General features: G+C 39.5%; 1 protein-coding gene across 3 annotated transcripts in view; it reads left to right on the top strand.

The window, feature by feature from the left end:
* The first annotated feature begins 6,223 nt into the window (after positions 1–6,223).
* Positions 6,224–15,282, top strand: part of WASL (WASP like actin nucleation promoting factor) — an 84,384-nt gene continuing 75,325 nt past the window's right edge. For 2 of the 3 annotated variants that reach the window (XM_060415090.1, XM_015095366.4), the window contains exon 1: positions 6,224–6,708. In XM_060415090.1, the coding sequence (XP_060271073.1) occupies positions 6,592–6,708 (117 nt within the window). In that variant the 5' untranslated portion in view covers positions 6,224–6,591. Of the gene's footprint in view, positions 13,794–15,282 lie in introns of all 3 variants that reach the window. The other variant, XM_060415091.1, reaches the window with a different exon arrangement.

The following is a 15,282-nucleotide window of genomic DNA, read 5'->3' as shown; positions in this document are numbered from 1 at the left end:
TAATATCTCTGCTTTTTAATATGTTGTCTAGGTTGGTCATAACTTTTCTTCCAAGGAGTAAGCATCTTTTAATTTCATGGCTGCAGTCACCATCTGCAGTGATTTTGAAGCCCCCCAAAATAAAGTCTGTTACTGTTTTGTTTCCGCATCTATTTGCCATGAAGTAATGGAACCGGATGCCATGATCTTAGTTTTCTGAATGTTGAGTTTTAAGCCAACTTTTTCACTCTCTTCTTTCACATTCAACAAGAGGCTCTTTAGTTCTTCTTCACTTTCTTCCATAAGGGTGGTGTCATCTCCATATCTGAGGTTATTGATATTTCTCCCAGCCATCTTGATTCCAGCTTATGCTTCATCCAGCACAGCATTTAGCACGATATATTCTGCATATAAGTTAAATAAGCAGGATAACAATATACAGCCTTTACATACTCCTTTCCCGATTTGGAACCAGTCTGTTTTGCCCTGTCTGGTTCTAACTGTTGCTTCTTGACCTGCACACAGATTTCTCAGGAGGCAGCTCAGCTGGTCTGGTATTCCCATTTCTTTCAGAATTTTCCAGTTTGTTGTGATCCACACAGTCAAAGACTTTGGCATAGTCAATAAAGCAGAAATAGATGTTTTTCTGAACTCTCTTGCTTTTTCCATGATCCAGTGGATGTTGGCAATTTGATCTCTGGTTCCTCTGCCTTATCTAAATCCAGCATGAATATCTGGAAGTTCATGGTTCATGTACTATTGAAGCCTGGCTTGGAGAATTTTGAGCATTACTTTACTAGCGTGTGAGATGAGTGCAATTGTGCAGTAGTTTGAGCATTCTTTGGCATTGCCTTTCCTTGGGATTGGAATGAAAACTGACCTTTTCCAGTCCTGCGGCCACTGCTGAGTTTTCCAAATTTGCTGGCATATTGAGTGCAGCACTTTCACAGCATCCTCTTTCAGGATTTGAAATAGTTCAACTGGAATTCCATCACCTCCACTAGCTTTGTTTGTAGTGATACTTCCTAAGGCCCACTTGACTTCACATTCCAGGATGTCTGGCTCTAGGTGAGTGATCACATCATTGTGATTATCTGGGTCATGAAGATCTTTTTTGTACAGTTCTTCTGTGTATTCTTGCCACCTCTTAATATCTTCTTCTGTTAGGGCCATACCATTTCTGTCTTTTATTGAGCCCATCTTTGCATGAAATGTTCCCTCGGTAGCTCTAATTTTCTTGACGAGATCTCTAGGCTTTCCCATTCTATTGTTTTCCTCTTTCTTTGCACTGATCACTGAGGAAGGCTTTCTTATCTTTGCTTGCTCTTCTTTAGAACTCTGCATTCAAATGGGTATATTTTTCCTTTTCTCTTTTGCTTCTCCTCTTTTCACAGTTATTTGTCAGGCCTCCTCAGACAGCCATTTTGCTTTTTTGCATTTCTTTTTCTTGGGGATAGTCTTGATCCCCGTCTCCTATACAATGTCCCAAACCTCTGTCCATAGTTCTTCAGGCACTCTGTCTATCAGATCTAATCCCTTGAATCTAAGCGAGATAAATCCTCAGCAAATATAATATGAAGTTGATAAATAATTATTTCAGTTGATCAATCAATATATAGTAGCTTAGATATTATTTAGAAATACATATATAAGTGCCAAAAGAAACAGTTCAGACTGGATGACTCTTGGGGGAGCAAAGGGGATAGCAAATGAAGCACAGAGTTTCTGGGTTTCCCTGTTGTTATAACCTTTGCAGTATCATTTTATTTTTTAATTCATATGAATGTACCACTTTTAATAAAGCTAAAAATTGATTTTCTAAAAGCTATATGTATTTTCAGTATGTACATACATTGAATTGTATTGTATAACTGAAACTAATATTTTATGTTAATTATATCTCAATTAAAATAAAGACAATAAACTTAGATTTCAACTCTGAAATGGAAAATGAGCTACTAATAAACCCGAAGCATGAAAAGAGTAATAAAAATGAACCCCAAAATTACTGAAATAGAAACTACAAACTTCATCAATATAACACCAAAAAAGTTATATGATAGATGAGTTCATATCTTTTGATAGTTTCAGTGAGGTATTCATGGGGATGCATGGTATCTTCAAATCATTATCCAAACTGCTTACTCATCCATATGTAGATTGACTGTGAGTATATTATAATAAAGAGGTCAATGTTTTCCCCTTTTATTTGGAATAATTCAACTGAGACACTGAATATTCATTAAAGTAAAAGAGCAGTGGGGGAAAAAAAGAACAGTAAGCAGCATATTGGGGACTATACCATACATGGGTCTTGAAATCATTTCTTGAATAAAGGTTATGTTTTAGGTATCTGGAGACCAGCGGTAGTAACTATCACCAATAATTTATTAGCACAATTTAGAATTCAGTTTTCTACAAAGATCAATAAAAAATCTGAATGAGTTGTATATAAGCTATTTCTTAAAAAGTAAGCCCCAGAAAGGCTTGTACTCAAAATGAATTTAAAAAGGAAGGGAGAGGAAAATCATTTGCTAGCTTACTTATCAAGATTTTAGTTGAGGAAAAATGAAACATTTAACTTGGGAGAACAAGAACAAATTTTCTTAAACACTGCTATATGCAACATTCACATAAATGTGCAGAGATACTTTATGTGAAATCCTAAAGCCATGGCACTTGGAGGTTGCATGGGGGAAATGATATTCATCACCTCTGCAGTATCCAAGTTTACTGCTATTCTGTCACTATAATTGGGACTCTGCCATGGGAAAGCAAAACCCTCGACTGGTAATTAAGACCACAATGGCTGCTGAATGCCACAGATCCCTGTGTGCAGCTACCTGGACAGTCCTTTACAAGGAAGGGTGTCACTACATCTTTAAATAATTAACATTAGCAAAGGGAACAGGGTGTTTCAGAAGACTTGTAACAGTACATCAACAATGACATTTGTAAAGAAGTGGATTAACAGAGCAGCAGGACAGGAGAAACTGGCAAAGTATAAAGATAATGAAATGGAAAAAATGCCCTCGTTTTCATAAGTAAGCTACCCTAACTTTTTCTGTTAAAATGAGGAGTTAATCTTAAAGGATCTTAGCAAGGCAAGCTGAAAATAAAATTTAAAATAGATACTAATTGAGTCAATGAGAGCCAAATAGGAAATGTTAAACAAAACTGCCTATTCTTAGTGATATTCATAGACATTTTAAGAGAGCTTATGCATTTTATACACACAGGAAGATAAAATCCCCAGTCTTCTTAACCTAGCTTACAAACTTCAAGACACTTAATTGAAGGGAAATAGAATCCTTATTTCCTGGATCAAATCCAGTCTCTCAAACTGGGTAAAAAGAATCTGAGATAAGAAAATAACTTGCCAAATAAAACAGAGAGAAAGGTGTCTTGTGTTCTGCCGAAAAGAGGATACATTATCAAAAAGAATGAAAAAAAGAAGGGGACTTGCTAAAACTGTTGAAACAAATATAGCTGGTATTGCTTGGTCTGAGGGTGAACATGGAAAAACAGAATCCTTGTATGCATGCTAAAGGAGGAAAATTCAAATATTGCTTGTTCACCTGTTCATGAGAATAAGGAAGTCCTATTTCCAATGCAGTGTTCACCCTTATGTATCTCACTTTTTAAGAACAAAGAGTTGGAAAAAGCCTAGAGGCAAGCAAAAATAACAATGCAAGGGTAGAAAATACTTAAATTGCAATTTTGTTGACAAAACATAATTAGGAAGAAAAGCTAAAGAAATGTTTTGGGCTTGAGACAAAAGCCTATGGTCATTATAATCTACCATTCTCATTTCTAAGGAAAAAAAGAAGGGCAAATAGAAAATTAATTTAGAAATAAGATGTCAAAAATTTTCTGAAAGGAAAAAAAACAATTAAAACATAAATAGTCTAGGCTAAGGAGACTGAAAAGATCAGAGCCCACAGTTCTCACCATGGGATAGATTCCACAACTCACAGCTACTGTGGAATCATTTATTCTCTCCTGTTTATCTTCTCTTTTCACAGTCCTTTTCCACATCTCTTTCTCCCGTATTCAAAAGGTTGATAATCTGCAAGTTTTAGAAGCTGGTAGGCAGGCATAAAAATTTCTATCCTTCAGTTTTTATTATTTAGAAACTAATATGATCCTGTCTCTTGATTTATCGTTTTTTACAGTTTTATAATTTCAGCTGATTGGGACATATATAACCTATGTGGCACAATATATAGCCTAACTAGAAATTCTGCTAACAAAGAAATTACGTCCCAAATTCACCACTATGTATTTGCAGAATTACACAGAGTCCCAAATATGAAGGGCAGTTTTCCAAGCATTAGGCCTAGCTACAACAAAGGTAAAAATATACTCTTCAACTCAGTGCTAGTTCCCTTAGCTAAGGGAAGGCAGAGCAGACCACAGGCAACGATGATCAATGAGAGGACAAATAGTATTCGACTAACCACTCTGTATCAGGTTCTTTACACATGCTATGTTGGTAAATTTTATCACTCTGAAATAGGTTTAATTATGTTTATCCTACACCTTTATTAAATAAAAATTATTTTCACTTTATGGATGAGGAAACAAACTCAGAATAGCAACTTGGCCACCCTGTAAAGCTGTAATGGCTGCACAAGAACTCCAATTTAGGACTATCTGAAGCCTATACTTTTGTTACTATCCTGGTTCATAGGTTTGAAAATATTAGGGCTCTACTCTCTACTTCTCAGTAATTTATACTGCTTTCCACCGTCACTGTGGCTTTAATTTATAGGAATCTCACTTTTGATACGAGACAAACTGATTCAGCTTCTAAGTTTGTTAGCTAAGTTCAACGGCAACTCCTTGTTTATATTTCTACTGACTTTCCAAACCTATTTTACAAAAAGTCTGCCTGCTTTCTCAAAATCACTTTTTTTTCCTAACACTGTAAACCAAGGTAACTTTGACATATCCATATTTTATGTGAGGACTCACAGAACTATGATTACATTTTCCTTTTAGATTTATTTCCACTCAGTTAATTTCATTAAGGCAGCCTTCATTTTTTAATAATTTTTTTAAAGAGTATTGATAATGGCTTAACAATCTGTTTAGTACACCCAAGATTTGTACTGGGAGCTTTCAGAAATATTAAAATCAAATAGTTTTACCAGCTTTCATTTGTTAAAGGATAGATGTCTTGAGTTTAACATGTTTTTTGTTTAAAAATAAACAAATACGATGGTAACGATTATACAATAAATGCTAATTTGTTTAAAGTGGAGATGTTTATTCTATAATTCAGGGCAGTGTGTATTATTTATCATCTCCATATTACCAAACTTCGTTTTAAGCCAGCTGTCTAGTGTTTAACCTACTGAGCAAAGGGAGTTACTCTAGTTTCCAATATTGAATATAAATTTTTAAAAGATTCCTGAGATTTCGGATTAAGTTAGATGTATTTTTCTGAGTGACATCTCTAAATGGGTACATTCATTTTGGATAAAAAGTAAACAAGGCCTTTGGTGTTTGAGAAGAAGAAAAACACGAGGAGGGGAAAAGGAAATATTTTTCAATTCATAAAACATCAGGGAAATGTGTGGAGGACCCATAGAGAAACGAACCCAAACTGCAATATTACAAATACATGTATCCTTTTGAGAAATACCACCGGGCAGTAGAAACCTTTTCTAAGTGCCTTTGCTTTTTAGGAACGTCCATCAGCAAGGTCTCTTCCACAATCCTGGCAGAGGCCTGTTCATCCATTTCCACTGTTGAAGTTGGGACAGTGTCTGAGAAACCGCAGGCACCTGCGGCTCTGAGCGAACTGGCGAGGAACACAGGGAAGGGCGTCCCTTCTCTCATTTTCCGTCTCCAGCTTCCAGAATTTTCTGACAGGAGCTCGAAAATCTTTTTTCTCGTGTCTCAGAAAAAAGCTACTTCGGGGACGGGTCTGCAATGACGCTCCGCAAAGGTGTGCGTCTCAGAAGAGGGGATGACAGCTCGCTGGCGGAGACGAGCCACCTCCTCTCTTCAAGCCTCTGTAGAGGACGACTATCCGAGGAACCAGTTCGGACGCCAAACGCTGCGACGGTCCCACAACCCCGCGTCACACCGCAGAGCGCCCGTAGCCCGCGCCTCAGCCGGAAGTGGGCGTGGCCTCGGGCCGGCTAGGCGAAGCCAGGCGCGGCGTGGGGAGGTGGGGTTCCTCCCGGGCCCGGCCCGCAGCCGCGCGTTTCCGGCGCGCTCCCCCGCGTCTCGCGTCCTGTGGTCTCGCCCGTACCCCGCTGCCATGTTGGATTGTGAGGCCGTTGCCGCCGCCGCCGCCGCCGCCGCCACTGCCGCCGAAGGAAGGTTGGGGGAGGAGTTGGGAGTTTAGCGCAGTCGCCGGAGTGCGAGGACAACGACCATCCGGCCAGAGCCTACCCCGGCGGGAACGGGGAGCTTCCCTTTCTCACAGCGGCCCGCCGTCGGCTCCTCCTTCCGTGGCCTCCTCCCTGCGCCGGAGGAGCTGCGAGATGCTACGCCTCTGATTCCCCTCCTCCCGCCCCTGTCACCCAGAAGGGGAACGAGCGCTCGCCCACTCGCCCGAGGAGACGGCCCTGGCCTCCCTACCCCGCCGGCGAAACCATGAGCTCCGGCCAGCAGCAGCCGCCGCCGCCGCGGAGGGTCACCAACGTGGGGTCCCTGCTGCTCACCCCTCAGGAGAACGAGTCCCTCTTCACCTTCCTCGGCAAGAAATGTGTGGTCAGTGTGTGAGACCCGCATCGCCGCCCCCGACCTTAGCCTCCCGGGCCCGGGAGGGAGCGCCGGGAGGTGGGAGTGGGGAAGGAGGCGGGAGCGGCGCGGGGAGAATCGGACTGCTGGCCAGGCCTTTCTCTGACCCGGCTCCCTGGGTGCGGGCAGTGCGGGCCGGAGGCCGCCTCTCGGACCTGCCCAGGGAGCAGGGAAGTGTCAGGTCCGCAGGCCTGTTCTGGAGCCCTGCTCGCTCGGACCCGGGTCCGTGCCTCTGCTGCTGGTTCAGACTTTACTGTCAGGCCTCGCGGGGATATTTTTATAGGAGCTGCCTGATCGTAGTAACTGGGCTCCTGGACTGGCTCTCGCTTCTCCTCCTACGACCCCGATGTGGGGGTACTTTCCTTCACAATGCCATTGGTTTCAGGAGTGGGTGTGGGTCGGGGACCGAAACTCAGATATGAATGAATCGGGCCGTAAGGTCGTCTTTTATTCTCCCTTGAGGATCTCAGGAAGGAATGAAGTCGAGTCCATCGGTTTAGAACGGGGGGCAGGTAATGCTGCTGCTCCCCACTGCAGAGAAACGAGGTTTATTTCTCCAGCAGTCTCTCTCAGGCCTGGTTTCTCTCCTCTCCACTGTTTTTGTTGTTGTTTGTTTGCATTGGTCGGAGATGCTGCTCTCCCAGAACCAAGCTCAGGGGAACCGCGATCTCCAGCAGTTCTTGCCTTTTGGGATCTGAGAATGGGTCTTACTTAGGTCGGTGCTGTGCGGCCTGTTCCAACTCCAGATGGCTGGTTGGAGCCAGCAGCTCTGCTGTGGGAAGGGGAATGTGTTGTTGACGGAAGCATTCATTACATTGGCTGCTGGCGCTTCTGGGGGTGGGGAGGTTGTGCTCTGTGGGGTAGGCCTTGTCAGCCTGCATCTTACTGGGGTGGCCGAGTTGAGCTGTGGTTGAGATTGTTGAAACGCTGTTCAGTTCCCTTTCTCCCCTCTTTACTGGTTAACACCTGCAGAGTCTGTGCCACTGGCACCCCGGAACCACCGAGGGAAATGTCAACAGAGCTGTACCTTTTACAGCTTTCCTTCTAATGTTAAATGTGTCACCCAGACTGCACCTGCTTGTTTAAGAAGTTAGGATTAGACAAGTTCTGGGAAGTTACTAGATTAATTGTTAACTTTCTAGGAGTTTACCCATTGTATCCTGTTCCACCTGGTAGGAGATTGAATCATTACGTTACGTGCAGATGTGTTTCGTATTTCAAAAGTTAGACCTGATCAGAATAAAAAAAGGTGCGTTAGAATCAGGATTTGGGAAAACAGCTTTGAAGACAGTCAAGCCCCCTCTTCACTCTCCCCACACAGTTTTTAAACAAACAAGATAACTGAGCCGGTGAGCCCTCTGTCTCACAGCAATTTAGTAATGTAACCGGAACTAGAAAAGCAGGACTCCTCATGCCTGTTGTGTTGTACTTTCCACTACATCATGTTGTTTTAGAAGTTTTTTTCTTACTTGTTATTTATTTAAAAGTAGTGTTAAAGAAATAATCACTTTTTTTTTTCATCAGAAGCTGATACAATTAAGGTGTAAGATTCTTAAAGCAGCCCTAATTTGTGCATATTTTCAATTTAGGAAAATCTCCAGCCATTTGAATGTGACATTATCTGCAAATGAAAAGTTTTTTAAAAAAATTTTCTGGTACACTACTTATGTTATATAATCTGTCTCAGAAAAGGAAGTAATTGTACTATGTGTTACATACCAGACACATTAGGCAGGGAGGGACATTACATTTATACACAAGCATACTGACTAATTGCTCTGCATTTCCTATAATGTTTACTGGTGTCAAAGAAATGACAGACATGTAAGAATACAGCGATAGATAAAGAATGGATTTCTGTCATTTAGAACCACACTGTTGGAGTTACCTGCTCTTGCTGTATGAAATGGTTGCAAAGATTAATATTTGAAGTCTCCAATTATTAGACAGTAAAGAATGAGATCTTAATTTCTGGAACAGTTCCCCCCCCCCCCCTTTGCTGACCATGCAGTATTTTGTACATTATTGAAATATTTTATCTCATTAAAAAAAAAATCATGCAATGAGATTTACAGGTCAGACCAAATTTGTTAAGCAAGAAGTGCATTCAGAGCTTTAAGAATTATCAAGAAAATGAAGCTGGAGTAGTTACAGTCGTAGCTCTCAAGGAGTTTCATTCCTTCTTTCACTCAGCAAAGTAGTATTGAGTAGCAAAGAGTCGGACACAACTGGGCAACTTCACTTCCTTTCTATAGTTCCTTTTGGAGAAGGAAATGGCAACCCACTCCAGTGTTCTTGCCTAGAGAGCCCTATGGACAGAGGGGCCTGGTGGCTACAATCTATGGGGTTGCAAAGAGTCAGACACGACTAAGCAACTATCACACACACACAGCTAATTGTCGAGGTCAAAATCAGAGTTGATGTGTTCCCTCAGCTTACTGAATCTAGAGAAAGAAACTAATGTGTAAACTGCCAAGTATATCAGTACTTCACAGTTACTGGTAAGACACTGCATGTTACAATGGAAAATATCCTGGGTTTGTAATCAGCAGACCGGGGTTTAAATTCGTAGTGTCAGTTTGGATAAGTTTCTTAAGCCCCCTGTCCTAGAATTGGTTTTCTCATTTCTAGAATGGGGGTACATCTCATTGGGCGGTTGTGTGTATCAGAAGGACTGTGCATAAATGTGTGGATGTTGTTATTTTTATAAAGGCTTAGGAGATCACAAGAGAGGATGAGTAAAAGCATTTTAGAATGGTCAGTACTTGAATATTTAAGACTGGAAAGTATAGTCCTCATTGAATGCTCAAGTCCCTGTCAGTCAGTCCTTCATATCTAGAAATTCGGAGGGTCAGCTGCTCCCCCCAGGTTGTGAGAAGTATGAAACAGCTTGGGAAGTCAGGGGACCTACTGATAGTATGTTATGGAGCAAGAAGGGTTCTCAGGTTTACATATGTGTTGGAATCATTGGGAGATTATTACAAATGTGTATGGCTAGGTCAGATTCCTAAATAATATTCAGATTCGCTGGTCTGAGGTGGAACTTGGGCATTTCTGTTTTTAGCAAGCTTAATAGAGACTAAGTTACATCACAGTTTGAGAATCACTGCTGAAATTCAGTTTTCTGATAGGGTGATCCTGAAGCACGTTGGAAATGTTAATAGGTTTTCCCTCAATTTTTGGCCCATATTCTCTGAGTTATGATTAAATTAAGTTGAGCTCTTTCAGGATGCCATTTCTCTATCCCCTTAAAATAAAAATGCATATTTCATAGATGTGGATGTAAGAGAGATGGCAGTTGAGGAAGTATTGCACTGATTAGTGGTATACCGCAAGATCAGATTTGACTTTTAAAGTTCGAGGAGGAAGGTGGAGTCACTATAGAAGGATTGGAGGCAAAGGAGGTCAGATACATGTTTACAGTAAGCTCCATGAAATATGATGAGGGTATGAATTAAACCAGTGCTGGTGGGGTCAAGGACAAAAAGACTCCCAATAGAATTTCATCCCCCTTAGAGGGCATGAGAGGAGGAAACTGGGGAAGAGGCACGTATGAAACAATCAGCAGAAAAAGTATGTAGAAACATGCCTATGTCATTGTGTAAATATGCCTAGATGTTAGTGAAACTCTAAGTTGGTGATTGTTTTCATGGAGGATGTGACTCTTCAGTAAATCTGTAGTTTTTACCACAGTTTTTAAAAACAGATTTTGAGAAAGCTGAGGTTTCATTTAAAGCCATATGTAAATATATAAATATGTTAATATACTTTTACATAAAGTTAATAGTTCTGGTGCAGTTCATAGCTGTTAGTATTTTCTTAGAACAATTAAGAAGGGTTAAACACAAGATCATTAGGTCTTGTTAGTTCTTTTGCCTTTCATGTCATGTGATTCATTATTTTCTATAAAGAGTATAGCCATCTTGCCAAGAAGAGGTAAATATGTATATATGTTCCTTATTCAAGAACGATATTAAGAATTGGGGAAAAAACAAAACCTATACTATCTCTCAGCAACCATCTCCCATTTGGATTGGGGTTAGAAATGTTATTGACTGCTCCCATTCCCTGCATATTCACTTGGTTTGTTTTCAAGGTTTAGTGATATTTAAGAAATTTTAATTAACTAATTTTAGTGTTTATTTATGTATTTATTTTTAGTTCCTTAGCACTTGCTTTAACTTGCTTATTATAGTCTTTTAATTTTTGTGTTTTTTTTTCTCACCCTGTATGTAATTCTGTGAGATTAGACTTTACATCTACAGTCTTACATAATTTTGATAATAACCAGCATATAGATCACTGCATACTTCTTGATTGCAAAATTAAAATAGTTAGCTTGTATACTCCTTAGTTCATTCAGTATTTCTCATTGCTTGATCAGGTTGTTAAAACCTTCAGTTTCTAATGCGCATGGTATCTGGACTTTGGTCTTCATTTATTAGGAGAATAAAGCGGTTTAATTCTTCTGCTTAACTAGTATGGTTGGTAGCAGTAGCTGTCCAACAGTTAACTTTGTTTCTGTTCTAAATTCGTAAATAGGTTTAGAGGGAGAGGTGCCTAGAGAGATCTTGTCTTGATAAAGGCCTAAATTGAGGCAGTCCCGGAGGGAAGTTAGTTCTGGGACTATATTTCACCTTGAGTTTTATGTTAGGAGGGAAAAGGTTAAAATTCATGGGATTTGGATTTGGAAGAGACAAAGACAGGAAGAAAACCTAAGCTAATGAAGAGGAAAAAAGGTGAATACAAAAGTGAATTTCATACAGGATAGGCTGTAAGCACAGGAGATTTAGAAGAATCCAGCAGATCTGGGTTTATCTTAGCTCTGTAGTATAGGCAGACTTCTTCGCAAGTATAAGCCTTGGTGTCTATATTTGTAAAATGAACTTAGCCAACAATTATCAGAGATTTCAATGATGTGTGTAAAGCAGTTAGAATGCCTGCCACTTATAAAGTGTTTCGGGAGTTTAGAGAAGCATGTGAAAGAATGTTGTCATTAATACTGTTGACTACTTGGTTTAGATTTCTTGTTACTGGCAGGGTGGTTTTAAAGTAAAATCTTGAACTGTATATTACTTTTGTTTTGATTTAGGTAAGTTAATACTAACATTTTGGCTGAAAGTCAGTACATTATAGAGTATGTAAAAAAGAGTTAAGCAGCAGCTGGAACAAATCTATTTGGCGAATTTCTGGGTAACCTTAGCCCTTCTGGTTGCTGACCGGAAAGGGAAGAGGGGATACTTGTATAAGAGGAGTTCCTGGGTTTTAGTCCACACTCTGCCACTGATTAATTATGAATGTGAACAAGAATCTCCATCTTCCTAACTTTTCTGACCACTTTCCTGATCTGAAATTGAGTGGTTGGACAGAACACACCACAGTCTTTCCACCTTTAATGTTCTACCACTCTAAATATTCTAGTTGCCAGGGACTCTAGCAGAGAAAGATCAGCCCTTCTGTTAACCTTGGCATATTTCTGTTTTGCACAGTGGAAACAAAGATAATATATATCTTAAGTGCAAGGTAGATCATCCATTTCATTGCAGATTCCCATTTCTAACTCACTTTTTCTTTAGCATCACAATTTAATAGGCATTTTACCTCAGAAAGACCAGGGTTAACAGAATTAATCAGCATTAGTAATGGAATAATCAGCTCTTAACTTTGAATTATTATTATTTATTTTAAGTGCAAGGTATTTTTATATTAGTATAAGTATGCCTTTTAATTAAGATGGAGTTACCAATTCCAATATTTTGTCAACCAATTCCATCCAGAACCTTATTACTTACATGACACTGTATTAGTGATATGATAGTTTGATATTACCCTTTATTGCTTATTATCTAAGGTTAAAAATAATTTGCTTTTTTTTCTTTCAGTTTTTAGTTTTTAAGTGTTAGACACAATAGTTATAGTGAACCGACTTGGTTATTTTAGGGAGACTAAAAGTTGAGGTTTATAAGAGCAGGTAAGAGTTCAGTTTCACTGTAAATATTCTGAGAGTCATAGCTTTGATCTAACAGATTAGAACTCAGCATTATTAATATCACTGTAAAGATTCTAGAAGCAAAACAAGTTCATACAGTCTTGTCCAGACTAATATATATTGCTAACATAAATAAAATTCTTACTGCCAGTGTGACTGAATGATCTGCTATTTTTTAAGTGTTAAATGTTGTTTACTAATTAGAAAGTGTTTGAAGTATTTGACTATATTCATAAATCTAGTGTAACGAAAATGTATTCTGTTTTTATTTATTGTGTCTACATCAGTCTTTTTGGAAGTAATAGAGGGTTACATCATTATAGTGTTAATATAAGAGAGTAAAATTATTAGAAAACACCAGTTTCACTTTATGATGTGTTATAAAGGAATTTATGACTTTTTTTTTTCTTTAAGAGACCAAATAACTGGTGTAATGTGGAGGAGGTGGATCTAAAAAAGTTCTCTTTAGAAAATAGAATCCAATGAAGGTTTTGGAGTAACTTCATATTTCAGTATGGTATGACTGTCTGTTATAATAGTTTAATTGTTTTCAGTGTCCTTGGCTCCTCAGTTTGTCTGCCATGGTGATTTTGCTTTTTAACTTATTTTTTACTTGACCTGAAGATTGCTATAGAAATCTATCTCTGTAAAAGGAGTACTCATTAAAGACCAGGTAAATTGAAACAAAGAGAAACACAGAAGACATCTGGGAAAATATAATGCCTTAAAAAAATTATCATCAAACAGATACACAGTAACTTTAGGACAATGAAGTGTTTTAAAGTTAAAACTTTATGTTAAACTTGGAGAAGCTAAAAGTATCTAGTATTTTTAAGTGTTAAAGTAGAAGTGAGGTTGTTTATCATTTGTTTGGTTCCACAATAAATTTAAGTGAAATTCTCTCTCTGTACTGAAATAGCTAAGAAATTTCATAGTAGTAAAGGAGCTGATTGATTTGTATGCAGTGCATGAAGCTAATCAAATGATTTCCTCTGTTTTTATTAATAAAATATCATCATGATCAAGAATCAAGGACTTGCCTCAGTACTTGGAATATATGAAAAGGGTAAGGAAGATGTAGTTCTTACCTCTTAGTTCTTTACTAAGTAGTCAGGGAAGACAAAAAATTATGCACATAAAGATAGTTTTGCAAGCCAGTGTAAAGTTTTGAATAGTAGAAGAAGTAGGTATATCACTGTGAGTTTTAATACATCATTATGGGGCTTGAGCATGATGTCTTGAGTGGCCTGTAGAATTTATGTCAGTACAGGAAGCCACTCAGTTCAAGTGTAGGGAAATGTGAGCAACTATGGAGTAGAAAAGTTGCAGGGAGTATTTGAAAATACTGAATAGACTGGCTTGGCTAGAATTGAGAATGGTATTTGCTTGAGGAGATACTGAATGATAAGTTTGAAGGATAGATTGCAGCCAGATTTTAGAGAAGACCTTGAATGTCAGACCTAGGGATTGAGTTTTAGTCCCTAAGTAGGGAGAAGTCATGCTCCCCAGGTGGCACAGTCCCACTGAATCCGCCTGCCAGTGCAGGAGACAGAAGAGATGTGGGATTGATCCTTGGGTCGGGAAGGTCCCCTGGAGGAGGAAATGGCAACTTGCTCCAGTATTCTTGCCTGGGATGTTCCATGGACAGAGGAGCCTGGAGGGCTACAGTCCATGGGGCCACAAAGAGTCGGACACGACTGAGCGACTGAACACATAACTGAACATATAAAGGAAGAAGTCATAAAGATTTTGACTCAATGTCAATAAAGGAAGTATCTCGAAATGGGAAAAACTGGAAATTCTTATTCATACTAAGAATACTTGAGTAATACTTTCTGGTTGTGATTTAGTCGCCAAGTCTTGTCTGACTCTTGCGATCCCATGGATTGTAGCCTGCCGGGCTCCTATATCCTTGGGATCTCACAGGAAAGAAGAGTGGAGTGAGTTGCCGTTTCCTTCTCCAGGGGATCTTCCCAACCCAGGCATCAAACCCGTGTCTCTTACATTGCAGGTGTATTCTTTACTGCTTAGCCACCAGGGAAGTTCCTGAGTGTTAACGTTTACTAAATTATTTTCTTATTCATTATCTCAGCAGACCAGACCTGGCCTGGCTAAGGAACCTGAATTGTAGTGACATCTAGAACAGAAAAAGGATGACTGAATACTTGGCCTTAGTTCTCATGGCGGATACCACCTATCACTCACAGTGATTTTTCCTATTTTGTCACGATGGGGTTTCTGATTCCAAAGCTTTGGAATGGAACTAGATTTCATGGACAGTAATCCTGGACTGACTGATAGTGGCTGCATGTAGGAATACACTGAGTGACTCAGAAAGTGAATTCAAGATGACAACGGAACCTCCTTGTGGAAACGGCTCGATAGTAGAAATTGTAGGATTAGAGCTGTTGGAATCCTTTGTGTAATGTTTGTTATCGAGGCCTTAGGAGAGGAAGTAGATCTGTGAAGGTGTCAGTGCCTGTGAAGATAAAGAGGTATGCAGTCTAGCCCATATTTGACTTGACCAGCATTTGATGAATTTCAGTAAGGAGTTT

Source organism: Ovis aries, chromosome 4 (assembly GCF_016772045.2).
Source record: "Ovis aries strain OAR_USU_Benz2616 breed Rambouillet chromosome 4, ARS-UI_Ramb_v3.0, whole genome shotgun sequence".
Classification (NCBI taxonomy): Eukaryota; Metazoa; Chordata; class Mammalia; order Artiodactyla; family Bovidae; genus Ovis; species Ovis aries.
This window is presented reverse-complemented; position numbering and strand designations above follow the sequence as displayed.